Genomic DNA, 25,947 nt, shown 5'->3' with positions numbered 1-25,947 from the left:
AGCACCAACCCTCTGTTCAAAGCACCCCATCAGGATGATGCCCACATGGGCTTGTGGCTCCAAGCGACCACCCTGAGCCATTGCTGCCTCCTAATCAGCTCCAGGCATTTCCAACTGCTGATTTCAGACGTGCTATTAAGCTCGAATAATAACAATTTCTAAACCTAATTTGTTTTTCCTTCCGCCCAGCACGAGCCCGCTGCCCTGCTGGGAGAGGAAAGCAGTTCTGCTATCAGCACAAACCATCTCAGCAACCTGAGGAGCTGCCACGCGCTCCTTCCAAACCACTGCATAGAGCAGGGAATTATGGCTTAAAGAGCAAAGATCTGACCTAGGGAAGTGGATTGGGAACGATGGGTGGTGAACAAGCAGGGCAGACCCAGAACACCATGTCTACTGAGTGCAAGATGGTGGGTTTTGCAACAGAACTGTGTTTTCACTTGCTGGAATTGATCCAGTCCTACCACCAACGGGAACAGTGCAACATGCAACAGAGCACACAGCCAGGACATGCACTTCTACAAAGCCCCACAGAGCTATGGATGTCACAGTGCAGACATCCCCCACAGTGACAGGGAAATGACAACCCCGAGATCAGGAGTTAATGCACTCCGTTGTGCTGGGATGACCCACTAACCTCACTGCACGAGCAATAGAGAAAGCCAGGACTTTGTAGGGCATTTCATCCCAGGAGGCACATACACAAAGGCTGGGAAGAACATCCCATGAGCTGTTCTTCTGGACCAGCACACAGACCCAGATCCACCTGCAGCTCAGGCAATACTGCACACATGGGGTAGGCAGACATACCCTGAGCACACATGGCCAAGGCCCAGCTCCAGCTGGTCTCACACTAGAGCTGCAGTACAACATTCATCCACATGCTTACAACTACAACCTGCTTTGCTTCACCAGACCAATTTCTGGCTGTGGAAGGTCAGGGAAGAATGATTTCATGTCTCTGCAGATCTACTTTTAACCTACCTGCAATTACAGCCCCCAAACAGCAACTTCCACAAGAAGGGAGAGAGACACCACTCAGCTTTATTCATCGGGATGAATACTTCAAAGTTCAACTGGAAACAACCTTACAAACAGGAACAATCCCCCCAATTAACAATTAACATAATAAAATAATTAGGTACTCCAAAATTGCTCTCTTATTTGGTGATTTCCAGCAGCTATGAACACATGAGAGTTAAAGTAACAGATCTGTGTGTTTCTTGAGTGTGTTCTACTAAGTTAAAGAAGGAAAAATTGTTCCAGGTCTTTGTATCCTGCTTTACAGGATGTTCAAATGAGGAATTTCAAGGAAAAAATGAAGGAATGCCACGTTGTCACCAAGTAAAAGCACTTTATGTTCTTCCCAATCTGTATCAAGTGAAATCCAAGTTACACTGCAGCCTTACTCCAAACTGACGCAAGGCACAAAGAGATGAGAAGCCACTTCCTGCAACTCTGTGAGTTGCTCCTCACAAACCAGCGCAATTCCAACTGCATTAAGGTCCTGCTCCATCAGAACCTCTTCAGACCCTGCAAGCTCAGCCACCCAGAGGTCACAGCCCCTGAAACACCCATTTCAGCAAAAACAAAGGTCACAGGGCAAGCTTTCAAATCAAATCAGAGTCCAGAAAGCAGGCACAAGCTTCATCTTTATTGTCTTCCCAGCAGTGGTCATCTTTGCAATGGAGTGATATTGCAGCTGAAAAAGAAGAGTGGGGAAGAAAACATTTAAATCTATGTTCCGAAAGAAGCTTAGATGATCCAACACAGCACAAATCAGATCAACCACAACCCTCCTCCATTGGTTTCCTCTACTATAGGAAGGAGCCACTGAGATCTTCAGCCCCATACCCATGACTGATACAACTCATCACCCCGTATAGTACCAAATTGACAACCCCAGCTCTCAGCTGGACTCTGCCTGTGAGACACATCAGAGCAGCACAGAGCGAAGCAGAGCTGGTTCCTCCTGCAGGAGACGTGCCCTGAGCTGATAAGAGCCCCCTCCACTCCGACTGGCAGCCTACCCCAGCAGGCCCTTCCCAGCCCAGCGCTTCGGAGTCAGCCCCAGGTGCACTTGCTTGCCATTGCGGATCACAGTCACACTCAGAGGTCTCTGGGAGAAGCAAAAAAAGAAGATGAGCTCTCTCATTTCCATTATGAAGAGCCCAATGGCTGTGGTAGCTTCTCTGGCCGTTCCACAGCAAATGCTGTAACTCATTGGGAGAGATAAGAGAACGCAGTTACAGCAGAACCAAACTTACCCCTTCACTATGCTGTACTACTGTGGCGATGTTCTGCAGGCTCTTGAAGTTGTTTGCATTGACAGAACCAAACTCCACAATCTCATCATCAACCTGCAGACCCTGGGCAGACAGAAAGAAGCTGAACGTCTGTGTTCTGTGATGACAGGTAACACTGCCTGCTCACAGGAGCTTTCATCCAGCCGCACAAGCTGTGCTAGGACACCACCCTTCTCACCATTCAGACAACTGAACATCATACCATGCCCTTAGAAACAAGGGCACACTCATTTTTCTGCTCTGTTTTATGAGAAAACAATGAGGCTGCAATGAACAGATAAGCCTTGTAAGAGCTGCGTGGTGCTACGATGCAGCAGACAACATGCAATTTCTGATCCCAACACAGGGACAAACCAGCTCACAGGGACAAACCAGTGACACGGCCACAAACGGGCAGCTCCCTCCATGGGAACATTCAAGAATAACTGCACTGGTTGAGAAGGTGAATGAATATTTGACAAACACAGAATGAAGAAAGTGTGAGTGGGATAATAACAATAATCAGTATCTCACAGCTTATACCTGCCTGTTAGCAGAGGAAAATAAGCAACACATCCCCTATTTCCCCTTCTTAAGCACAAAAGAAGCCATCCCCATCCACTGGCAGCCCCAGCAACGTACCGCGATGCTGGCGGGTGACTCTGGTGTCACCACGTTGACTTTGGCAAAGGCAGTTGGCAGATTTTGGCTCATGGCCTCAGCTCGCGCCTCCGCCTCATCCCTGGCGTGTTTCTCCTTCTCGCGGGCGTGCAGCTGGTGCAGAGCCTCCTCCACCTGCTTCATCAGCGCCTTGTGGTCGTTCTGCAGACCTGCGGGTGGCACCCAGCTCAGTAAGAAGCAGAATCACAGCATCGCTATGGCTTAAAGGCCCAACACAGCCCACAACCCACCCCACGTCCCTCAGTACATCCCACAGCTCCTGAACGCCCCCAAACCTCCCTGAGCAGCCGCCCCCTCTCGTCCTATCGCTGTTACCCGGAGCAGAGGCCGACCCCACCCTCCGCACCATCCCTTAGGGGCTGCAGGCAGCGCTAAGTCCATCCCGAGCCCCTTTTCTCATCCTGAGGAGTCCCCCACGCCGCTCCCGTCCCGTCCCCACTCACACGCGATGTTGTGCCGGGCTGTTCGCACTTGGTACAGGTCGATGTCGGCCCTGGGGAATCCCTCGCTGTCCACCAGCGGCCCGTCCATGCCCACGCCCTTTTGCTGAGGGGAGAAAGGCCGCGGTGAGACCCTCGGCAGCGCCCCGAGCCCCGAGCCCGGCCCCGAGCCCCGCTCACATCGTCCAGCAGCTGGTAACACGCCCGGATCTGCGCCTCCAGCTCGTCCTTGCGCCGCACCAGCTGCTGCACCTCGCTCAGAGTCATGGAGCCGCAACCACCGCGATCCGACATGGCGGCGGCAGGAAGAGACGCAGCGGGGGGAGAGAACATGGGGCGGGGACAGAGAGCAAAGGGGGCGGGGGCAGAACGGGGGGCGGGGATGGGGGGGGGGTGTCCATGTGGGGGGTGATGGAGGTGATTGAGGTGATGCCCCCATGGCCGGGCAGTGCCCCCGGGGCGGGCAGTGTGGGAGGAGGAGCCGCTGTGCTCTATATCAGCCCCGCTGTGCTCTATATCAGCCCCGCTGTGCTCTATATCAATCAGCCCCGCTCAGGGTCGCGTTCTGTGCTGCTGTCACTGCGGGTCACATCATGGTGAGCGGGCACAGGACGGAGCGTTTATGGGGGACACGCTTCCCCCGGCCCCGCTGAGCGCTCAGTGCCCGCTCACTCACCGCCTGTCCCGCTTCTCTTGCAGACGACGTACACGGACAAAGGGGAAAAGGTGAGTGGTTCCCTGCTGGGGGACACCCCGTCCTGTGCCCCATGGCTGCCCCATGGCTGCCCTGCAGTGCTCTCAGTGTGGCGGTGGAGCAGCGCTGGGTGCTTTGCTGCCGGGTGAATCGTTAACGCTGCGGGTTAGTGAGGACAGGCTGCAGGTTTGGGTTGCAGCTGCCATCTCCTCCTCTGTGACCCAAACCCTAAACCCCAAACCCCAAACCTCCTACTGCGTGTTTCTATAGGACCAGATGCCCCTGGGCTCACTTCCAGGCTGACAACTGGGTGTTTTGCAGCCACTTTGCTCCATGTGACCGGAGCCAACGCTGTGTGCAGAACAGCCTGCATGCAAAACACTCCAAAACATCATCATGGCGGGGGGCCATGGTGACATCCATGTCACTGGGTGCACCTGCAGGAATTGCATTGGGAAGAGTTCCATCTGGAGGGACTGTACAACTTCTTTTCCCTTTCCCTTTAGCACCAGCGAGGCCGCTTCATCCACTTCCACTCCATCACCTTCTGGGTGGGCAATGCCAAGCAGGTAGGGGGCCGCAGGGCTGGCGGCGGTGGCCATTGGCTGCCAGGGGATGGTGGGGCCATGTATGTGTGTGTGTGTGCTGACAGCAGCCCTGGCCAGGGGCCACGGCCTTGGGCCCTTGCGCAAGGTGGGGGGTGGATGCAGGGGGTGCACACAGGGCAAAAATGCAAAGGAAAAGCAAAAACGCGTCACCGCACACAGAACGGGCTGTACGGCTGTGCTGGGAGCACACAATGGCCCCGCACACACCGCACAGCCATGCACACACCGTGCTGTGCTGCAGGCTGCCTCCTACTACTGCAACAAGCTGGGCTTCGAGGAGCTGGCGTACCGCGGGCTGGAGACCGGCAGCAGGGAGGTGGTGTCACACGTCATCAAGCAGGACAAGGTGTGCAGTGTGTTGGGATGCACTGAGCAGAGCTGGTGGGATCCTCCCTCCCATCACTAACTCTTCCTTCCTCCCATCCTCTTCCACCCCAGATCATTTTCGTCCTCTCGTCGCCGCTCAATCCAGGCAATGAGGGTAGGTCTGGGGCTGGGGCTATGGGCGCTGTGCAGTGTCCCCATACTGACGTTGGCTGTCGGTAGAGATGGGTGAGCACATGGTGAAGCACGGGGATGGTGTGAAGGACGTGGCCTTCGAGGTGGAGGACTGTGACTTCATCGTGCAGGTAGGCAGCACACGTGAGGTGCAGCGGGTGCCCTGAAATGGTGAGTCTGGGGCTGCTGGGTGTCGTGGCCGCACGTCCCCATGTTGGCATGGGAAGGGCCCCGGGGGCACGTGGCAGGACGGGCACTGTGCTCTGCTCAGAAAGCCAAGGAACGTGGAGCTGTGGTGGTGAAGGAGCCCTGGGTGGAAGAGGACAAGTTTGGGAAGGTGAAATTCGCCGTCATCCAGACGGTGAGTGATGAGGGCGCTGAGCCCCCAAAATGCAGTGGGGTCTGTGCATTGCAGCAGTGGGCACAGAGCCGCTTCCTCCCCTCCGCAGTACGGTGACACAACACACACCTTGGTGGAGAAGCTCAACTACAAAGGGCTCTTCCTGCCTGGGTACCACGCACCCCTCTTCAAGGACCCGCTGCTGCCCAGGCTGTGAGTAGCACAGGGTCCCAACATGGGGATGGATCCCACCCCCCGGCTGCCATCAGGTCTGAGTGCTGCCCCGTGTCCCTGCAGGCCGAGCGGCAAGCTGAGCTTCGTGGACCACGTGGTGGGGAACCAGCCCGACCTGCAGATGGTGCCGGTGGCAGATTGGTGAGAGCAGGGCAGGCTGGGGGGAGGCCAAGGGCAATTGCATAGAGCAGAGGTTCATTAGTGCCAGGGGCTCCAACGTGGCCGCTGTGGGTGGGCAGGTACCAGAAGAATCTCCTCTTCCACCGCTTCTGGTCGGTGGACGACAAGCAGCTGCACACCGAGTTCAGCGCCCTGCGCTCCATCGTGGTCACCAACTACGAGGAGACCATCAAGATGCCCATCAATGAACCGGCGAATGGCAAGAGGAAATCCCAGATCCAGGTGAGCACAGCAGTTGGGCTGCCACCACCGCAGGGCTGGGGGAAGGAGATGGGACGGTGCTGGCACTGCAGCCATAACAGCCACTGCAGTGAGATGTTTCCCTGCAGGAATACATCGATTACTACGGCGGGGCCGGAGTGCAGCACATCGCGCTCAACACCTCCGACATCATCTCAGCGGTGAGTGCCCCAGGGCCACGTCACAGGGGTGATGCCTCATGATTAGAGTCTTCGTGTGGTGGCCACCTCCACGCTGGGCCCAAAGGGACAGAGTGGGACAGGTCCTCATGCACCGCTTGGAACAATGCAATGGGGAAGCATCGCGTTGCATCCCAATGCCTCCTGTCCTCACGTGCCCGACCCAAAGCTCCCTGTTTGCAGATCACCAACCTGAAGCAGCGTGGCATGCAGTTCATGGATGTGCCATCCAGCTACTACCAACTGCTGCGGGAGAGGCTGAAAACTGCCAAGATCAAAGTGAAGGAGAGCATTGACAAGCTGGAGGTGGGCTGAGCACGGCAGGGCGATGCAGGGCCATCCCCTCGTTCCCTGATGGATCTCAGAGCTGTTTCCCTATTGTTTGTCTCCAGGAACTGAAGATCCTGGTGGACTTTGATGAGAAGGGATACTTGCTGCAGATCTTCACCAAACCAGTCCAAGACAGACCCACAGTCTTCCTGGAAGTCATCCAGCGGCACAACCACCAGGTCGGTTGGAGGGGTTCACTGCTAAAAGTAATAGAGGCGGCCTTAGCATTGAGAAGCAGCCTGAGACCTCACAGCACCACGATGCTGCGATGAACCCTCAGGGCATAACGTGGGTAACACCATCCTCCCACAGGGCTTTGGTGCTGGGAACTTCAAGTCCTTGTTTGAAGCCATTGAAATTGACCAGGATGCACGAGGCAACCTGACTGTCCTGAACCCCAACGGAGAGACCAAGCGCATGTAGAGGCGTTGTGCAGACTGTGTGCAGACTGCCCCTGGCCATAGTGAGCTGAATCATAATCCAAGTGGGAGCTGGCTGTGCTTCGTCTACAGCCCAAACTTACATGTGACAAATGGGATGTTGCTGCCAAGCTGTGATGGGCAAGGAAGGGACCCAGCCCAGACTTTGCATGGGAGAGGGAACGTGGCCAATGCCTTCACCCCAGCACAACCCCATTCAAGCCCCCATATCCCATGCAGACTCATGGCACATGTGTAAGTTCAATCTTGAGTCATGATTTTAGGGTAGCCGCAGCATTCTAGAATGAGATGAATGAATTTATGTAATGCTGCATTGCTGTAGGAACTGTGAACTCCTGAATTAACAAAGGGTGGAATATCTCTAGTGTCTCAAGAGGAGGTTGCTGGGTTTGTGGCCACTGCCCGCCCCCCTGGGTGCTGTCAGTCCTTGCATGGGGACTCTCCCCACTGCCATAATAAACCCGTCTGTCACAGCTGAGTGCTGCTGAGTCTGTCCTGTGGTCACTGGGGGCCAGGGAGGAGCTGAGGCTCCAGGTTCAGTGCCAGGAACTGCCGTTATTGTGTCAGCCATACCCAACACACCTTGCTAATGAATACCTGCTGACGGTGTCCCAGCCTTGGAGGTGCCCACAGGCAGCTGGATGGAGCTCCGGACAACCTGCTCCAGTGGAGGGCAACCAGCCCTTGGCAGAGGTTGGAACTGGGTGGATTTTCAGGTCCTTTCCAACCCAACCGTTCAATGATTCCGTGAACCTTGGAATGTTCCTTGAAGGACCTGCAGACCTCAGAACATCTGAAGAACGTCTCAGGGTGCTCGGTGGCCCTGCATCTCTGTGCTGGCACACACCTGCACTCTGAATCCTCACAGCTCCCTTCACCTCCCAGTGTGGAAGCAAAGCCGAGTGGAGCCCATGGCTCAGGCTCCTGGGACACAGTGTGAGCCCACCCGGCAGCCCTGGCCCCTGGGTCAAATCCTGGCACCATCCCCACGTGTCCCTTCCCCATTGTAGTCAGCAAGAGCCAAACTAGGAGAAGGAAGAGCAGCACAAGTTTCTTTTCCTTCTCTATCAGCTGCTGCATCCACCACCCCCTGGGCATCTCTTTTTCCAGAACTCAGGGCCAGAAAACATTGAAGTTGGTATCTCTAAAGGTGGGATCCCATGCAGGCACACACATGGTGCAGCTGCTCTGGCACCAGCCATGCACAGGGGGCTTCACTTCAATGCAGAGCTGTGTCACAGCCTTAATGCTAACGTAGCTTTGAGTTTACAAACTTGAACAGCTCACACGTTTCTCTCAGCTGTGTGACGATGCTTAACAGCAGTTCCTGCCCGCCATGATGGATTCTTTCAGCTCTCCTGGTTCCCAGCACAGTCCGGGGGCACAAAGCCCTGACTACACATGAAGCACAACGTAATTTTTCTGTAAGAAAAGTCAGTATATTTATGGTTTGCTTTATAAAAGTTACTATAATACAATGGTACATAGTATTCAATTCACAAAAATATGAACAAATATATACAGCATGACACATCCACAACAAAAACACTTGCTTCAAAACAAGATACATACTGGTGACGGATTCTATATGCACAAAACATCCCTAAATTTATAAATTTGCTTAAAAAAAAAAAAAAAGAAAAAAGAAAAAAAGCAGAAATCCTAAATCTTCAAAGCAGAAATTCTTTTTTTTTTTTTTTAAGGAACATAAAAAAATAATAATTCATTTATTGCAAACCATTTTAGCTGCCCCCTTTTAAAGGAAGCCCTTTATTTTCACACTGTGAATTAAAACAACCTGTCACGGAACCAGAAAGCTGTGGGAGCTCCTCCACCTCCTCCTCACTGCCCCTTCACGTCCATCACAACCTGTTTCTTTTCACTCCAACAAATACTACAGCGGCCATTAAGGAGGAAACTCATAAAAATAATAAAATGAAACAAAAACAAAAACCCAAATAATAATAATAATAATCCAGTTGCAAACTCGCTTAAATACATCGCAGGATGTCTATTAGACTGTACACATTTCCTCGCTTGAAATAAATAGATTTTGCACATTAGGTTTCAGACTGGGGGGGGGGGCAAGGAAGAAGCCTCGGCTTGGCAAATTTCTGTCTTCAGTTTCTTAATGCTGCTTATTCCATCTATTTATTCGACCAAAAGAAAAAAAACAACCCAAAAAGCCAAAAAGAACCCCCCGGATTTGTACAGAATTTACATTATACAAAGCTTGACACAAGCTGTAAATGCCACCAGCTCCTTTGCTGTCCTCAGTCCTTCCTCCTCCCCGTCTCCTCGCCATGGTACAGAGCTGGGATCTGTTTAAAAAGAACTCCAAATTACAATAGTCACCTTTAATAAATTATTTACATGCTCTTGAAGTACAAAGAAATCAGCAAAAAAATTTCAACATGTTTCTACAAGAAACAGGTGTTTGAAGAGAAGATTCTTGTTTGCCTATGTACAGAAGATGCTTTTTGTGATAGACTTCAAAATTCTTTTTTTTTCCTTAAATTTTCATTTTATACAGAAATGCACTGAAATGATCCCTGAAAACGGTCACAAAAACCAGAACTGAAACTACTGCATACTTTGTTAGAGTTTAAAAATGTTTGTCTGTAGAAATAAGCTGCTCTATACAATACAAATATCTGCAAGATGAGCCCCGTCCCCACCTGCCCCCACAGCCACTGCCTGGGACCCACAACGCTGTGAGTGCCCAACATCCCTCTCTATTTTGTTTTAGGGTTCGATTTAAGCAGAAAAATGGGACAGTGAACAGAATGGGTTCAGTAACTGGTAAGCAGCGTCCTGGGCAGGGCTGTGCTCAGCCCTTGCCAATATCTCCACACCCATGATGATGGTGAATGCTGGGTCTGGCCCAGGAGCTGCACCATGAGCACTCTGCCCCTCCAGCATCCTCCTCTCCCCCAGCCCTGCATGAGCACGAGGCAAAGCACCTGGTGGGTCAGAAGGCATCTCTATGGGCTACCTGCTCCACCTGCATCTGCAGCTCCTCAGCCCCGCTGGGAACCATCACCAGAACACATCAGGGATGGGGCAGCTCTCAGAGAAGCTGTGGGGGGAGGAAGGAAAGGGAAGGCTCAGGGCTGGCTTATCCAGCTGAGATCCTACAGGGCAATGGGTTACAGGCAGTCTCAGAAGCACCCAAGTGACTTTGGTGCTGAAGGCCTTTGGCATCCAAATCCCTTTAGTGCTCCTCCAAACACCCTGAAGGAACCCAAGCTGCAGGCTTTGCCTCAGCAGACCAGGGCCTGTCCCCTGCACACACAGCAGCCTGTGCCCCATCTGAAGCACATGGACAGGCTGGGCTACACGGAGCTCCTTGGGGCTGAGAGCACATGGGATTTTTCCCCCACAAAGCCATGCTAACATCCAGGTTTGGTGGGTCCGAGAGAAGGGCAGGGCTTCATCTGAAACAACGTCTGTGCAATCCCAATGCTTTGAAAGCAAAAGACCCAGCAGTAGCGAAACCAACTGAAACGTCAACGTAAGAGGAACCTCATCTAAAGAAAAGGAGCAGAGCAGCTGGCTTAATCCCCAAAAGCCACAGCAGAACTACAGCCCATGCTCAATGACACGCTGCTGGTGCTTCTCACAGCTTCAGGTCCTGGGCCCCAAGTAACCAGTTGCTGGAGAGATTCACTAAGAGATTCACTAAGCCCCTAAACCATAGGAAACAAAACAGCAGAGATGAGACTACAGAATGCCCAACCTCAAGGCCAGTTCCCTTCCCTCAGGCAGCAATGCAGGCACACTGAGATCCCTGTAGGTCCTCTGTCTGCAGCAGGAACTCAAGCAGTTCCTAACCTACACCAAACCCTGCACTGCAGGACAGGCCTGGCAGCTCCCAGCAAGGGGGGCAGCAATTTCCAGGAAACTCTTTTGCAAGGTTGTATCCTCTGCTGGTGGGGAGCTGCGGTTCAACAGCATTTGTCACTAATTTGAAAAGGAATGGGAATACAGCTGTGCTATTTGCTCTGTGGGGAGATTTTAGTTATGCAGATAATGTTTGCATTTCATAATTACATTGCAATTTCCCTATAAGTCAATTACAAAGGCTTAGTACAAACAATCCCTACATTTGAAGCAGAAGAGACTCAATGCAGGCTGTAATAACTGATCCTGTCCATGCACAAACAGTTGTGTAACACTCCTAGATCACACCCACAGAAACATTTCTTCGGTGTTTTGGCCTATTTTAACACGGAACCTCTTGAAGAACTGCAAACTTCACCTCAGCACATCTACAAGGACAAACCAGACTGAAAAACCACTCCACAATGTGCCTTTGGAGCTCAAAGCAGCAACTCATTCCCACGCTGCAGATGGGGGAGGCCAGCCTGCAGCCTGTGCTCAGGGGCACTGCCCACCACGCCTGCACTTACTGCAGGATGGGACCACCCAGGGCAAGTTACTGAGTAACTGGGGGAGGTCCGACCTGCTCCTATCACAGCAGCAATCTCCCCATTCAAGGTCAGGGCAGACAGTCCCTGCAAAGCACTGGGAAATGCAGTTAAATTTGAGGAAAATCCATATGAAGAACACATCAGTCTGTTTCCCATCAACAGGAATAAAATCTTATTATGAACATGAGGTGTAGTGTACCCTTAAAAGGAATTCTACAGAATAACAGGCTTATTTCCTACTTAATTTCATCTCCAGAGATTTTTTGAACACTAGACAAATCAACCTACGAAAAATCCTGAAAGGGCACGTGCTGCACCACAATTCTGGGACTAAACAACTGAGTGTTAGCAATGATTGCAGTACCCATTCTCCTTTGTCTGGGTGCTGAAGCTTTGATCCCCCAATGTACCAGCATGGCATGTAACCATCAGCGATGAACCCAAGGCACAAGCCCAGGCCATGGCTGCCCTGATGTCCCCCAGGGTGTCTGGCTTTGGGGACTCATTCAGGCTCACCCCTAATGGAAAGGCAGGACAGGTCACCTACAGCCTCACTGTGGGTATCTCCGTGCACACACACACACATACACACACGCACCCATTCACACACCCTCAAGCCTCTGGCTTGCTCTGTAACAACAACCTTACATTTATTTACAGCTTACTCTGAGAAATCTGTGCAATTTCAGCCAGTCAAGCTCCCAACAAACCCTATATGGCATTTTCAACCAACAAAACTGATGAGGAAAAGGTAGCAGCATTTATGAAAAATGAAGGTTTATAACAAAAAAAAAGGTACCATCATCATCCCATGACGGAGCATTAACGCAGGGACTGAACAGACACGAAGACAAATAGTGTTTGGACAGACCCACGCCACAGAACAGCAGTCACCTTTCTGCGTGCGTGTTGGATCTGAAAAGGAAAGAGCACCTGAAACATGAACAGTCCTCGTAAGCATGTGCGCGTTTGCTTTCATCCGTGATCCTGGCAGAAGTGCGAAACTTGCTTGGTTTCCTCTTCTTCTTTTTCTTTTTTTTTTTTTTTTTTTTGTATAGTTTTTTTTTTCTTTTAAATTTTTTTTCTTCCTATTTTTTTTCTTCTTTTTTTTTTTTTTTCTTTTTTTTTTTTTTTTTTTTCTTCTTTTGGCAAAGTGCAACCACACCTGGTTACCACAGTTTTGACATGGCCAAAGGTGCAAGTGTGACGAGAAACCTCGAGTTCAGTTTAGGGTTCCCCTGCAGTTCTCAGAGCCACATAGACATGGGATTTTTACATCCTCAATGGGAAACTTGTAGTCATAAGTTATTTCCTCATTCACATTGATGTGCTGTTTCGAGTAGATGACGATCTTCTTTTGAGACTCCACCGTGATCACTTTAGCATAACAATTTGGCTGCAGGGGTGACAGAACAGGTAATGATTTAGGTTCCTGATGCCATGACCTCCCAGCCTCCACACAATTATTCTGATAGAGAGCAGGGCTGTCACCTTCCCAGACAGCCTCCCAGAGCCTGGGCCCAAGGGACCCATTGGGAAGCTGAGGGCTGGAGGCATGAAGCCAGAAACCAGAGCAGCCCTGATTGTGCTCCTCCAAAACCAGGCACTGTGGTCACCTGCAGTGCACAGGAGCCCCCATGATGTTCCACCAAGTTTGTCACAGACTAACAGTAGCTCGGCTAATACTCGGTAACATGGTTGGACATAGAAGTCTTTGAGTGCCAAGTGCAGCACAAAACACAGGGGAAAGCAGCTACTCCACCTAACAGGGCAAAACTACTTTTCCCATGTGGACAACAGGAGACCATTCCCACAGCAGAACAGCTGCTAAGATTGTTTTAAGGAAATACTTATTAGATGTGGTTGAACAGCATTCATCAGTATCCCATAGTATGGAAAGAAGGACTCTGAGCGCACTGTCTCACTGCATATTTAATTTCTCAGCTCCTTCAAATCTCTTCCTTACACAAGTTTAGATCCAGCTTTGATCTGCTGCAGCTCCTTAAGTTAATCCTAACCCTTCCTACTTCTCAGCGCGTTCCTGACCAGTTAGTGAGGACTCAATAGGTTTATCTGTATGTTAGGAACAAAAAAACACCAATACTTACATTGCAGCTGTGATTAATAAACCTGGCAAAGTTTCCACACTTTGTAGCATCGATGATTGTGTCATGGTCAACTCTGAACATGTAACTGCTCCCAATGCCTTCATCCTCGTATCGCTTTTCACGCATATCAGCAATGACCTACAGAAAACCCCATGCGTAGCATTAGAACACAAAGCAGGAATGATCTGTGAGCAGAGACACAAGGCTCACCACAGCTCTACTTGTCCAGCTCCAGATACATGATGCCAAAAACCCAGAAGTTCAAAATGGGCTTCTGGAGGGCTTACTCCCTAAGGATTTGATCACTTTATTTCCATGAGGTGCTGAAAACCCCACCTGCTGTTCTTATAAACCACACACCAGTCTGCCTGGCTCACATAGCTAATGCCCTACAGCAGGGACACCAGCCCCGATGTCACTCAGTAGCTTATTTCAGCTGGGTTTTGATCAGATTTCACTCTCATTCCAGCTTACCTGCCTGATGTTCTGACCCACATACTCAATCACCATCTCATCAGCTGCAATGGGCTCCATGGCAAAAAGGCCCCAGTCGTGAATGTGGCTCTTGCAGAATTTTAGCTTTTTCTTCCGGAACTGCACAGAGAAAACACCCCAGAAACCCTGAATTAGCTCTGACATGGAAAGAGAAAGGCTGACCCTAGCCACAAGCAGTGCTTCAAGTCCACCCAATTTCCTTCTGTCTTTCGGTGACAGGAGGGCAGGTACAGGGGACACGGAGTCACAGTACTTGGTTTTGTACCACTGACCACTCACTACTATGGAGAACAGACCCCCTGGGGTCTCAGTTCTGCACAGCCTTGATGATTCTTCCTTGGCCTTAATGAGCTCATGCACTTATTTATATCCATTTATCAAGCAGCTCACACCTCTGCTCCTCACAAGGGAGCACACTGGACTAGAGCGCCCTGTTTCCCCACTGGATACTCTGTTCCTATTTTTAGGTGAATTAGACCACAGAGATATTTAAGTCAGGCTAAATGGAAGCACAGAAGAGCTTGTGTACCAGAGAGAGGGTCTGTGTTGGGTGATCCACTGAGAGCATCTCTTCTGCTCACCGGGGCTGCTATAACAGCAGGGCTGCAGAACCCAGTTCCCCAGCTGAGCACCTCTGACCCACCCCATACAGAGACTTCTGCCAGAAGGCAAAGCAACAGTTCCATTCTGGACTCCATTCAGTCCTCTGGCACCCACAGAGGTGCCAAGCACTGAGATCTCGTCAGTCCTGCCCTGGTTTCAGCCTGCTGCTCCCAGCCAGCCCCTGCCCAATATGGTCCACCTGCAGGGACCTACCTTGAGCTGGTTGAATTTGAGCAAGTCGCTGTCACAGCTACCAGTGAAGGAGGAGAGAAGCCTGCGTTGTTCTGACCGCCGCTCAGAGCCAGCCCGCGTGGAAGCGTGAGGTTGGGCAGGGATGCTCATCCCCTGAAGACAAATGCATCAACAGAGCTGACCCAATGGACAAAGCACCCTGCAACCCTACCCATGAGCAATCTCTGTGCTATATCATCATCACAGAACACGTGGCCTTCTGAAAGACCCTAAGCACCACCCAAATGGCCAGCTCAACACAGGCACAGCATCTCTCTCCTTGCCAGAAGGTAGGGAGCAGCGGGCACAAGGCCACACAAAGTCAAATCTCATTCACACCTGGTGGTCAGCAGAAGACATGCCCTCACCTGTGTGTCAGCTGGAGGCTCCTCTGCAAAAGCTCGGCTATTGTTGAGGTATTTGAGTTTGTCCTTCTTATCAATTTTGTAATAGCCTTCGCTTCGTGCACAGCCTGTGACGTGCTCCCGCATCCCATCGTCTCGCTTCTTTTTCTTGGGGGTGGAAAGGCTGGTAGGTGGAAAGAAGTTAAGGAGCAACGCAGCTGCCAGGTGGTATCAGACAAAAACCTGCTGTGGTTACATGGAACTAGCAACTGCTGCTTGGAAAATGGGGAATGCTGTTGGGAGAGGCTGCAAGAAATAACAGTTCTATTTTATACAGTTTCTCAAGCCTGTGTGCCTACAGAAAAACCCAGCAGGTTCTTTCCTTAGCTGCACGCTTCAGGAAACTAGAGGAAAAAGTTTTAAACGTAAAAACTGTTAAGCTGTCAAGAAAAACCTTTTTGGAAAAAGATTTCCCTGCAGCACCAACTGTGCACACAGACAGCAGCTGCACACCCATCTGGCTGAACCCTTTTCCTTGGAGTTCTGAGAGAACATTTTTGTTCCCCCTCCAGAAGTCACCCCAAACCCTGAGGACGCTGTGCTGAGCTCACTACAGCCATCTCACCCCCCACACCTCAGGTAAGGTGCAATGGATGAGCCACAAGGCACTCAGCCCAGAAGGCTGGGAGATGCTGCTCTCACAGCCCTCAGTAAATCTGGTCCTTCAGGGAGATAGGGATCAGATACTTTAATTCCAGAAATCTTTAGCAGTACACGGGGCAGTGCAATTTGTCTTGCCTAACATACAAACCAGCTTCCCAGAAATCTCCCCAGAAGAGATACATACAGATCTTCCCTTTAGTCCTAGCTGGAAAATGCAGCACAACAGCCATTTCTGCAACATGTCTGTATTACAGCTTCAGGGAATAAAATTCTAAAATTCTTTGCTGAAATAAGTAACTGCTATTCTAATAAGCAAAGATTTCTTCTACCCATTAACTTTGACTTTTGCAAAAAATGATAATCTTGAAAGTGTTGTGTAATGCAAAACACCATTGAGAAAGGATATAAGGATGGAATACCCACAGTGTGTCATTGAGCCAGTCCATACCATTGTCCTGCTGCAGGAGGCGGTCATACGTGATACACATGAATTTGATATCTTCCTCATCTATGCCTCCATTCCAAATATCATATAAAATGGTCATCTCCTCAAACTCGGAGCGTGGCCTGAATTGAGGCTGGGGTGGGGAGTACTCTGGGGAAGGAATCGCTGGGAGGTGCTCGGGTGACTTCTTCTGCCTTCGCCATTGTCTTTTAGGCTTAACTTCTTCTTCCTTGAAATCTTCATTCCACTGGTTCTCCAATTCCTTAAATGGCAGTTTCTCTGTAACTGTCTCAGCTGCTATTTTCTCATGGAAGCTATCATTCCTGAAATCTAGAGGGACGGCTTCAGGGTCCTTCAGTCCATAGAAAGCATCGGGATGTGCACTCAATAGCTCTTTGCTCATGGCACTGTCCACCAAGGCCACAGGGACAGGAGGTGGCTCAATGGTTTTGCCCGAGTACATATCCAATGAGAGGACAGAAGGTGGGGACCGTCTTGGCCGACCCGGCCTCCTTTTGGGAAGAACAGAAGGTGGTGGTGGAGGAGGAAGAATAGATGCACCAACGGGTGTTTCTGGTGAGAGCAAAACAGATTTTACTTCTGCTTTGCTCTCCTCAATGGGCATTCTTCCATCTCCAGGTATGCATGGCAGGGCTGCAATGGGTATTGGCTCGTTAGGTGGCAAGCCCATATCTGTGCGGAAATCTGCTTGTGTGGGGCTGGCAAAGGGGATAGGAGAAGGAACGCTGTTCATGCTGATAGTAAGGGAAGCACCAAGAGGCTCTTTAAAAGGTTTCTCTTCTAGGTCATCCTCTGACTGTTTCTTGCCAGACAGAAGGCAAGGAATGGTAGCACCAGCCTCTGGGAAAGTAGGTGTGAAATTGAAATCTCTCCCAGGAGTCCGAGGAATGCCACTGTTAATGCCAGGAGACTGGGATGGGTAGGAAAAGGGGCTCCCTGGGACTTGAGGGGAACTGAGGGTCAAGCTGCTTCCTGTAAGGGGAGCATCACTTCCTGGCGTGGCTGGAACAGTGTCTGTGCTCTGTGACTTTGCAAGGGGATGCGAAGACTTGGCCAAAATGTCCCGCCCAGGAGTCCTAGGAATCTCCTCTTCTGTGGACGTTTTGGTCACCACTAATTGTTCAGGGAACTTTTCTGGAGGGACTACAGATTCCTCTTTACCAGGAGTCGATGGTAAGGGAAGTGAGGAGGATGGCACCTTGTGGGCTGGAAGCAAAAGAATATCAGTCTCTGAATGGACCACCACTTCCCGCCCAGGTGTGCGAGGCAGCCGGTCCTCCTCCTCCACTGTAGAAGGCTGCTTTGTTTTAACATGAGTTTCTAAGCAGCTGTCATCAGTCTTGCTAAAGAAGCTGCTTTTGTTGGGCAGAGGTTCTCCAAAGACTGCCACTGGTGTTGAGGGACAGACTGTGCCAGCCTCATCTTGCGATTCAGGCTTCGGGCATTCTTGTACCTCCGGCTCCAGCATGACAATGGGTTCCGGCTCTTCCACTAGGAAAAGGAAATAATTAAAGAGTTAGAAGTTTTGCTTCCACTTGGTTACACATCACTTGCCAGTAAAGGCATGTTAAAGATGCTGCAGTTACAGAACAGTTCAGTTCCACTGGGAAGCTTTAAAAGCACCAATGCTTTACGTTTTGGAGACACAGAGTATGGAGTAATTAGACACTACCATAGGCATCCCTAATGGACCATTAAAAAAACAACACACTATTAATTTGAGGATTGCCTACTACACAGCCCAGAATGAAGGTTTTCTGCTTTCAAACCCCCTGACCACCTTTTTGCAGACATAAAAAGCATTAGTGAACTGCAGGGTAAGGGCTGTGGTGGACATGTGTCAGAACCCAAGCAATCAGCTTATCTGGTGTGTGTTTTCTAATTGCAGGACTAAGAAGTACCCTCAGATCTCCAAAGATGGAAACAGGGAAGGGAGAAGTGTAATACTCCTGAACAACACATGAAGGAAATGGAAAGCTCTCGTAATGAATGAGAAGATACTCAGATGATATCAGTGAGGCAATTTATGTGCTGCTCTCTCTCTGCAGCAGGCTCATTTGTGTGGAGTTTATTTATCTCCTTAGATCCAGGGCCAAAATGAATCAACAGTGAATCATCTCAGGCAGCTCAAAATAACATTTTCAAGTGGGAGAGCAAAAGGAAGGGGAAACGCCTAGAGAACTGGAGGGGAAGCATTATCCGTCTGTGCTGACTGAACCAGAGAATCACAGGAGAAGGGTCAGACCCGCATCACTCCTGTATGACCAGGCTGGGCAGCACAATAAGAATGCTGGAGTTTGAGCTTGTGCCTAGTTTAACATTTAGCCTTTAAGTCTTTCAGATTTTATAACAGCCAAGGAATGATATCCTGCACAGAGACCAGATTTCTAGCTCTGCAGTTGGCAAAATACTACCCAGTTCCCAGATCTACAGCCTTCAGACACCCATCCTGCTTGAGGCTCACTACACTTGATATGCACTACTTCTTGGCTTCCCCCTTCCTGCTGCAGAATTTCTCAAGCTTTCTGCATTCTACTCCTATTCTAGTCTTTATGGGCTATACACAACTACGTACTGAATGAAGACAAATTTGTTCTTCCAGCAAATCAGGGGATCTCCTTCACTTAAAAGAACTAAGTTTAAAATAACAAAAACAGTATCAGGAATCAGAATTCTAAGACTCTACTCATCTGTCACATATAGTTTAACAGTCACATATTTCTTTGGAATTAAAATCAAGAACAGTCTGTACTGACTCATTAAGCACAGATTCCTGCTCTGTTTTAGCAGCCATGGCTTTACTAACTTGAGCTTCAGCCACCACACCTTTCAGTCACCTCTGGACGATAACAACTCTTTTGGTTCCTGCAGGACATTAGCTAAATTGGTCCAGGACAAGATTTTGGATACAATAACTATCATTATCTGTACAAGCAAAAAGGTCTGTGCTGAATTCTACCAGGAAGAAAAGGATATAGATAATCCCTAGCCTAACACCAAGACCAGAGAAAGAAAGAACGATGGAAACAAAATCACACATACTGGTTGCTGTGAGAACACTGTATTTGGAAAAACAGTAAGTGCCAAACAAAAGGAAGACTATACCTGGCCTGCAGATGGGAGACAATGCAAGTTTTGTCTCCTGGTCTCTTTCCATAACCAACTGTTTCAGTGTTTCAGCAGCAATAGATTCCTCTGGGACTTGATCACATTCACTTTCCTCTGCTTTGACTTCTTCCATCCCTTCATCCTTCTCTACCAAAGCTGGCTCTGAGAGTCCCAAGCCCGTAGCATCCATGTAGTCCACAGGATACAGCTCCAAAATGGTCTCCCTCTTATCATCGGGAAGCTCATGACTGGCAGGTTCAGGCTCTGTCTCTGCAACCATGGCTTCTCTGTCTTGATCTTCAGCCACCTCTTCTTCCTCCTCCTCTTCCTCCTCTTCCTCATCTTCATCCTCCTCCTCATCATCATCTTCATCTGAGTCAGAACTTGATTCAAATTCAGAGGAGTCCTCACTTTCATCTGATGATTCAGCTTCAGCCTTGGAAGATGAGGGACTCGCTACATCTTCTACAAGAAGAGCAGGTTACCGTTAGTTCTGCTTTCTGACTTCCATAAACAATCAGGACCTACTAAGGAACAAATACTGTTTCCACACTTATAACAGCATCAACAGCAACAGGTGGATTTGAAGGAATCCCCTCACAGTTTGTTTATTTTTGCAGGGATTATTAAACCAAGTATTTGGATGTTAACAGCAATCACCATACAGCAGGCAGCTCCACAAGCAGCAGAGCTAGGACTGTCTGGCACCCTGCCCACACCACTCTCTTGGCGGACTGCCTCTTTAATACTTTTGTACTGAGATTATGTATATCTGTATAAATTACCTTGTATAGAACTGCCTTTCTGTGAACGGGGTGCACAAATAAACACTGGCTTACAAATAGAGTGCAAAAGGGAATCCCATTTGACCTGAAAGACAAACTTGCTGCTTTCCTTGTAATTGCTTACCCTCCTCAGAGTCCTGCTCTTCCTCTTTGTCACTCGTTTCAACACCTGTCTCCTCATCATCATCTTCATCTTCATCATCATCATCATCATCTTCATCTTCATCATCATCTTCATCCTCATCTTCCTCCTTCACAAGAAAGCATTGTTATAAATTAACTGTGTCTGACCCACTGACCTGGCTGCCACTGCAGTAATCACCAGTGACTCTCGGAGATGCTGATCAGAGAACTTGAGGGGTTCTCTCCTACAGAGATTATTTTAGGAGAGACCCCATGATGAGCACTCATCTTCTGGAGAAAATAACGTGGAGATCTGGTATAACTAGGACTCCTTTTAATGGCAGATAGCATTCAGAACAGAAATCACAAATCAACACACCTTGCTAGGTGCTGCTTTCACCAAGCTTCCTTCTTCCTCCTGTTCCTCTTCTTTTTCTGAGGAAGACTCTTCCTCTTTCCCTGATGTCTCATCTCCCTCTTCCCCCTCACTGTCGAGCTCCAGTGGCCTTGCTGGTCGCCGCCTCAGCCCCACTGCTTCTGCATCCTTCTTCGACAGGTCGGATGTTGTATCAGAAGCATCTCTGTCCCTCTCCGACTCTGGTGAGCAAAAACAAGGAAACTGACATCAAATACTTTGCAAGAGACTTACAGACAACACTGTGAAAGCTTTTGCTTTGGGAAGATCAAAGTTGGAGCAATGTGTCCATGTGGTGTGAGTCCCCAAGCTCACAGGCACTTACTAATTTCACAGTGCAAGAAAGGGTGAGACTGGCTCCACTTTTTAATGCAAAATAAAGACACGAAGCTTTGAATATCCTTATCTCCATTCTTCCATGTTTCCAGGGGGAAAAAGAAAACTTAATATTTGAAAATAGATTCTTCTAGTAAATAAATTTAAAAACCACGCAGGGCAAACTGTCTCTTACTTGCTTTCTCCCTCAACATACACATGCTAGCATACCTCTAGAATACAGTCCACAAACTAATCTGAGCTCCCTCTACTGGGTGACCACCTCTGCATCACCAAATCTAGAACAGGATATGAGTGTTCGTATCATGCAGGTCTTAAATTTCCCACCAGTGAATGTAAGATAACAGAATCCAGAGGAGACACCTCCCAGCTGATGAGAGGTTTGCAAGAGGCAGGGTTTTGGCTCAGATCCTTTACTCTGTGTCTAACTGTAAGTGAGCACACTGCCGTGAAGTTTAAAAGAATTCAGCTTGCATCTGTTCGGGTTTGAAACAAATGTGCTGTGCAAACCTTCATCTTCATCATCAACAGAAGTAGAAGGCCGGATTCTCTTCTGATCTCCCGCTGAGGCAGCTTCTGGTGGCTCCTTTCTTTTCACCTGAACAAAAGACAAAATTTGCATTTCTAAAAGAGTTTAGAAACAGCAGAAATCAGCTTCTTAAACTGCTACAGCTTCACTTTGCTACTGTGACTTATACCCAGAAATTAAAGGCCACTTCCCCGGCTCTTAATCCTTTTATTTTCTTGCAAACAGTATTTTACTGTGAATGAAATTCCACCCCTATGGTTCGAATCAAAACACCTTCCATGTCAGCATGGTGCATGTCATCATCAGGTACTTAGAATCTGACAGAGATAGCTTGTGAAAATGCACGGGTCTGAGACAGCAATACAGAAAATGAGTGAGCCTACATCTGAAAGAACCTTGAAACAAGTTTTATTATAAATCAGGACTACTGAATCTCTAGTCCCAAATCTTTATGTGCCTTCTCTTTGCATTAAAAACTTCAGTTTCAAGGAAGTCCTCTCTAACATCCCTTATTTTTTGCTTAAACTACTAGAGGAAAAAAAATAAAAACCTTTCATTTTTTATGCTTCTACTTCTTGGCAGGAAGCACAAATAAACTTTAGAGTTAATGACCCTGTAATTGAAAGTCTAATCCCATAAACTCACACGAGTTAGAGAACATTTTAAATCAAATTCCAGGTGTGACTCAGCTGCCAAAATGCAAGACATTATAGCTGACTTATGCAAAAGAGCCAAACCTCAAAATCCAGAGATCTAGAAGTGTTACAGGCCTATTATGAATGGTAAATCCAGCTCTGAATACACTCTGCTTACAGAGTTCCAAGCAAAGAAACAGCTGTGTAAAGTGCTATTAGCACAAGCATATTTTTACAACCACACTGAAACACTGCATCCTAATGCTGTCTTAGCTGAAACCAGCACACAGGCACATGTCCCATTTACCTTGCAGAGCAGAAATCCTTTCCTAATAATTCACACAAGTGGTAGATGAAAGGCTAAGGCTGGGTAACAGTATCCTTGTTTTTTTATTGGTGGGTTAGAAGGGATACTGGAGGAAGGAATCTTGTAAGGTAACAGTGTGAGGCTAACAGCCTGTAAGGCTTTGGGGGACAAACCTGGCTAGGTCTATTCTCCCATTGCTCCTTTAGGGAATGTTAGCGTAATGAAGGCAGATCTTTGTTTTTACCTTGAAGGATGGCAACCGGATGGCCCCTCGTAACCCAATGCCCAAGCCAATTCCCTCATATCCCAGGCCTTCGCCTTTGTTCCAGTTCTCCAAGAGACAAGATGCAATTCGATCCTTTGGCTTTGGTTTCTCCTCCAGTTCTCCTCCAGACTTCACTGGAGTGAGAGATGCCTAAAACAGAAGAGGAGAAAAAAAGACCTTTAAAAGAGAAGTTTCCTGGGGAGAATGTGAACTCCAGCAGCCATTTAGATAGATGGGGTTCGTGAAATATCCCTCCCTTGCTTGGGCATCAGTTTCTCTGAAGGCATCTGGACATGCACCACATGACCACACCATTTGAAAGGGAGAAAGCACAGAAGCTCTTCTTGACAATGAGACCTTCCCGTCCTTCAAGAAGCCTTCTCCCCTTTGTATTTCAAGAAGCTATTTGCTCTGCACAGGGCACTAAAACTGCTGAAGACAAACCTGTGGGGACTCTCAGAGGAGTTGTTTGGCATGGACACTAAGAGATCCTGCATTTAAATCCATCAAGCAAAGCAAAGCAGAAAGACATAACAACATGCTTGTCCTGAGCGAAGGACACCAGAGGAAATGTTCACTCGCATCAGTAAGTGGGTGCAACATCCACTAAAAGTCATGTTCACTTACAGAGCTAATTTGCTAGAGTGTAATCACTGAAAAGGAAGTGTAAGCTCAACTCTCTTGCTAATAAAGGACAGTACTAATGGGAATATTGAACACAGAACTCAGACACCCACTTCACACCTATAGCAATATGTTTCTGGCAATCAGCAGCAGACAAGTTGATACAGTAGCCAGAAAACGGAGATACAAAAGCTGAGGCATTAGTGTGATATGTATGGTGCTTTTCCATGAAGAGCTGAATCACATAATTGCTCAGGCTGGAAAAGACCTTAAAGAGTTAAAACAGTGCCTGGAGGAATTGGTCTGTTCTAGGAAAATCAGTGATGGCAATATGTGGAGCCCCAGCCCACAGGTGTCACCAAGGAGCCCTTAGACAGCAACACACCAGCAATAGGAAGGTGCCGCTTTGCTGAATATTCCTAGTTTATTCTCCTTTAGAGCAAACAGACAGCTTGTGGCTGGGCCTAGAAGAAACGAGGCTCAGACCTGGGTGGTTTCACCATGTGCAACTTGACATAAAGCCTGGCAGAAGCTTCTCTGGACAGTGCCCTAAAGCAGCAATGGCTCCTGGACAAAAAGCACATCAGTTTTCCCGTACGTTCCACTAGACTGCTCACCTTCAGCACAACCCGCACTGTACCAAGTTGCTGTGGCACAGCCAGCTTCCCTTACCAACATGGGCTGCAAATTCCAGGTGAGAGACTAAACCTAACCCCAGCATGGTACATACAGGAGCCCAAGCACCCCTGCAGACCTGAATCAACTTGCTTCTGCTTCTTCACTTCAAAGCCTGGTTTAAAACAGTTTCTTGGGTACTTCAGCTTCTGCTTTTGGGATCCATTCCTCTCACTCTCCTGGAAGCTCAGGAACCAACTCCAACACTGTTAGCACGTACTAACTGGTGGAGGCAGCTCTGTGCATTAGCCAAGAGCAGAGGACCAGGCTCCTCGCTGCCCATTAGGCAGCTCTAAGCAGATCACACTGTCAGGAAGCAGCAATACTGATCACTCTGTAAGCCAAAGAGCAATCTCAGACACGAGAGCTAGCATGCAACCAGCTTACAGAGCCTGTGGTGAGGGCACTGCTCTGGAAACTGGTATCTGAAACAGAAAGGGCAGCTGTGGCTTGTGGTGTTGCTTTATTTATTTATTTCTATATATTTTAAACAACTAATTGTAATAGTCACTGTGAAGATTGCATCAATCTTAGCAAATCATAGCATTAGCTTTTTTGGGTAGAGTTCATTTCACTGTGTATTAAATCACAGAGTTGTTTGCTGGCTGAGGAATGCTTGAAATTGGCCGAGAAAGGATCAGACAATTCATGCGAAGCTGTCCCCTTAACTAATCCTCATGTATTTGGCCAACGTTCAGCTTTTGCATTAATTACTGCCATATACAAGCACTGGGGAGGAGGGAGAGTTTGCTCATTGTCCCCTTCTAATTGTGCCCAAGCACACAAGACACAGAAGCCTACCTTTGCCAGCCGTTCCTTCTTGTCCCACCAGTCATCAAATGCCCGAAATGCTACCACTTCAACCATCTTCCGGTTCAGGTCCCTTTTCATGATAGCCTTCAGTTCCTTCACGATGACCAGGAGGACTCCATCCACAGTGGCTTTGTGGGGATCTTCCTTCTTGGGCTCATAGCCCGGTGGTGGAACTGAGGGGTCAAACTTGGGCAGTGGTGGCCACTGCTGCCCACGACCAAGAGCTGCTCCCATAGAGAACGGGCGGTAGGGCGGCAGATTCACAAACTGCATCCTGCCCCCCATGAAAGGCGGATATTGGTATGTGTTCTGTGCCTGCATCATGCGGCTCAGCATCTGAGTTTGCATCTGGAAGGACATGGGCATGCCACCCCAGTGGTTGCCCAAGACACTTATCATATCCACCTGCATAACTGGGAACATGCTGGGATGGAAGGGAGGAAGCGGAGGCAAGATGTGAGGTGGAGGGACCCCAGGGGGTGCGGGGAGCGGTGGTGGTGGCACGGTAACAGCAGGGTGTGTGGGAGGAGGTGGAGGAGGCAGCGGCGGAGGCATCGGGAAAGCTGGTTGTGGAGGAGGTGGTGGAGGAGGAGGAAGAGGAGGGAATCCAGGCGGTGGCGGCAAGGGAGGGATCGATGGGGCCATGACGCCTGCGTTGCTGACTGAGGAGTTGACCACAATGGTTTTGGCACATTCTGCACTGGTGATGGGTGCAGAGTTCATCTCATCATCAGAGATTTCCATGTCCTCCCCTGAAGAATGCTGACTCTGAAACAAAATAGAGAAAAGGTGAAGAGCACATTCCTTTTGTGATAAATACCACAGCTCTGGCTGCTTCTA

At 49.0% G+C, this 25,947-nt stretch overlaps 3 protein-coding genes and 1 long non-coding RNA gene across 7 annotated transcripts in view; 1 reads left to right on the top strand and 3 right to left on the bottom strand.

The window, feature by feature from the left end:
* Window positions 1-1,023: 1,023 nt before the first annotated feature.
* PSMD9 (proteasome 26S subunit, non-ATPase 9) lies at window positions 1,024-3,743 on the bottom strand. 2 transcript variants are annotated; one of them, XM_015878023.2, is made up of 6 exons: window positions 3,587-3,741; window positions 3,410-3,512; window positions 2,928-3,115; window positions 2,268-2,369; window positions 2,031-2,119; window positions 1,025-1,702 (listed from the first exon to the last, which is right to left on the bottom strand). In XM_015878023.2, exons 1-6 carry the CDS (start codon window positions 3,737-3,739, stop codon window positions 1,675-1,677), a joined length of 663 nt encoding a protein of 220 aa, XP_015733509.1. In that variant the 5' UTR covers window positions 3,740-3,741; the 3' UTR covers window positions 1,025-1,674. The 2 variants fall into 2 exon arrangements, with proteins under 2 accessions (XP_015733510.1, XP_015733509.1); XM_015878024.2 differs by lacking the exon at window positions 2,031-2,119 and having other exon boundaries at window positions 1,024-1,702; window positions 3,587-3,743.
* A 152-nt stretch (window positions 3,744-3,895) lies between these two features.
* HPD (4-hydroxyphenylpyruvate dioxygenase) lies at window positions 3,896-7,627 on the top strand. The gene is made up of 14 exons (XM_015878022.2): window positions 3,896-4,002; window positions 4,106-4,132; window positions 4,607-4,669; window positions 4,950-5,054; window positions 5,147-5,189; window positions 5,255-5,337; window positions 5,478-5,567; window positions 5,656-5,759; window positions 5,844-5,921; window positions 6,020-6,182; window positions 6,290-6,361; window positions 6,563-6,685; window positions 6,772-6,888; window positions 7,022-7,627. The coding sequence occupies exons 1-14, from the start codon at window positions 4,000-4,002 to the stop codon at window positions 7,130-7,132; spliced, it is 1,182 nt and encodes a 393-aa protein (XP_015733508.1). The 5' UTR covers window positions 3,896-3,999; the 3' UTR covers window positions 7,133-7,627.
* Window positions 7,628-8,572: 945 nt separating this feature from the next.
* LOC107321280 lies at window positions 8,573-12,628 on the bottom strand. Its single transcript, XR_001558524.1, has 2 exons — window positions 12,382-12,628; window positions 8,573-9,470 (listed from the first exon to the last, which is right to left on the bottom strand). It is a non-coding gene; the product is annotated as an uncharacterized LOC107321280 (long non-coding RNA).
* A 97-nt stretch (window positions 12,629-12,725) lies between these two features.
* The window catches only part of SETD1B (SET domain containing 1B, histone lysine methyltransferase), a 39,318-nt gene continuing 26,096 nt past the window's right edge, over window positions 12,726-25,947 (bottom strand). For 2 of the 3 annotated variants that reach the window (XM_015878017.2, XM_015878019.2), the window contains 12 exons: window positions 25,096-25,875; window positions 22,975-23,145; window positions 21,770-21,857; window positions 20,888-21,105; window positions 20,510-20,636; window positions 19,598-20,065; window positions 16,433-17,983; window positions 15,388-15,554; window positions 15,002-15,133; window positions 14,165-14,284; window positions 13,691-13,828; window positions 12,726-12,978 (listed from right to left, as the gene is read on the bottom strand). In XM_015878017.2, the coding sequence (XP_015733503.1) occupies window positions 12,805-12,978; window positions 13,691-13,828; window positions 14,165-14,284; window positions 15,002-15,133; window positions 15,388-15,554; window positions 16,433-17,983; window positions 19,598-20,065; window positions 20,510-20,636; window positions 20,888-21,105; window positions 21,770-21,857; window positions 22,975-23,145; window positions 25,096-25,875 (4,134 nt within the window). In that variant the 3' untranslated portion in view covers window positions 12,726-12,804. The remainder of the gene's footprint in view (window positions 12,979-13,690; window positions 13,829-14,164; window positions 14,285-15,001; window positions 15,134-15,387; window positions 15,555-16,432; window positions 17,984-19,597; window positions 20,066-20,509; window positions 20,637-20,887; window positions 21,106-21,769; window positions 21,858-22,974; window positions 23,146-25,095; window positions 25,876-25,947) is intronic. The other variant, XM_015878018.1, reaches the window with a different exon arrangement.

Source organism: Coturnix japonica, chromosome 15, assembly GCF_001577835.2.
Source record: "Coturnix japonica isolate 7356 chromosome 15, Coturnix japonica 2.1, whole genome shotgun sequence".
Classification (NCBI taxonomy): domain Eukaryota; kingdom Metazoa; phylum Chordata; class Aves; order Galliformes; family Phasianidae; genus Coturnix; species Coturnix japonica.
Note: the sequence above shows the minus strand (reverse complement) of the source record. Positions and strands in the feature narration are given on the sequence as shown.

Excerpts from the sequence above, each read along its gene's own strand:
- PSMD9 (XM_015878023.2), bottom strand. The coding sequence starts at position 3,739 with ATGTTCTCTCCCCCCGCTGCGTCTCTTCCTGCCGCCGCCATGTCGGAT. Across the intron at positions 2,120-2,267 it reads TAGTACAGCATAGTGAAGGG|AGACCTCTGAGTGTGACTGT; the intron begins GTAAGTTTGGTT and ends TGCTTCTCCCAG. Across the intron at positions 1,703-2,030 it reads GCTGGGAAGGGCCTGCTGGG|CTGCAATATCACTCCATTGC; the intron begins GTAGGCTGCCAG and ends CTTCTTTTTCAG.
- HPD (XM_015878022.2), top strand. Across the intron at positions 4,670-4,949 it reads GGGTGGGCAATGCCAAGCAG|GCTGCCTCCTACTACTGCAA; the intron begins GTAGGGGGCCGC and ends GCTGTGCTGCAG. Across the intron at positions 6,889-7,021 it reads TCCAGCGGCACAACCACCAG|GGCTTTGGTGCTGGGAACTT; the intron begins GTCGGTTGGAGG and ends ATCCTCCCACAG.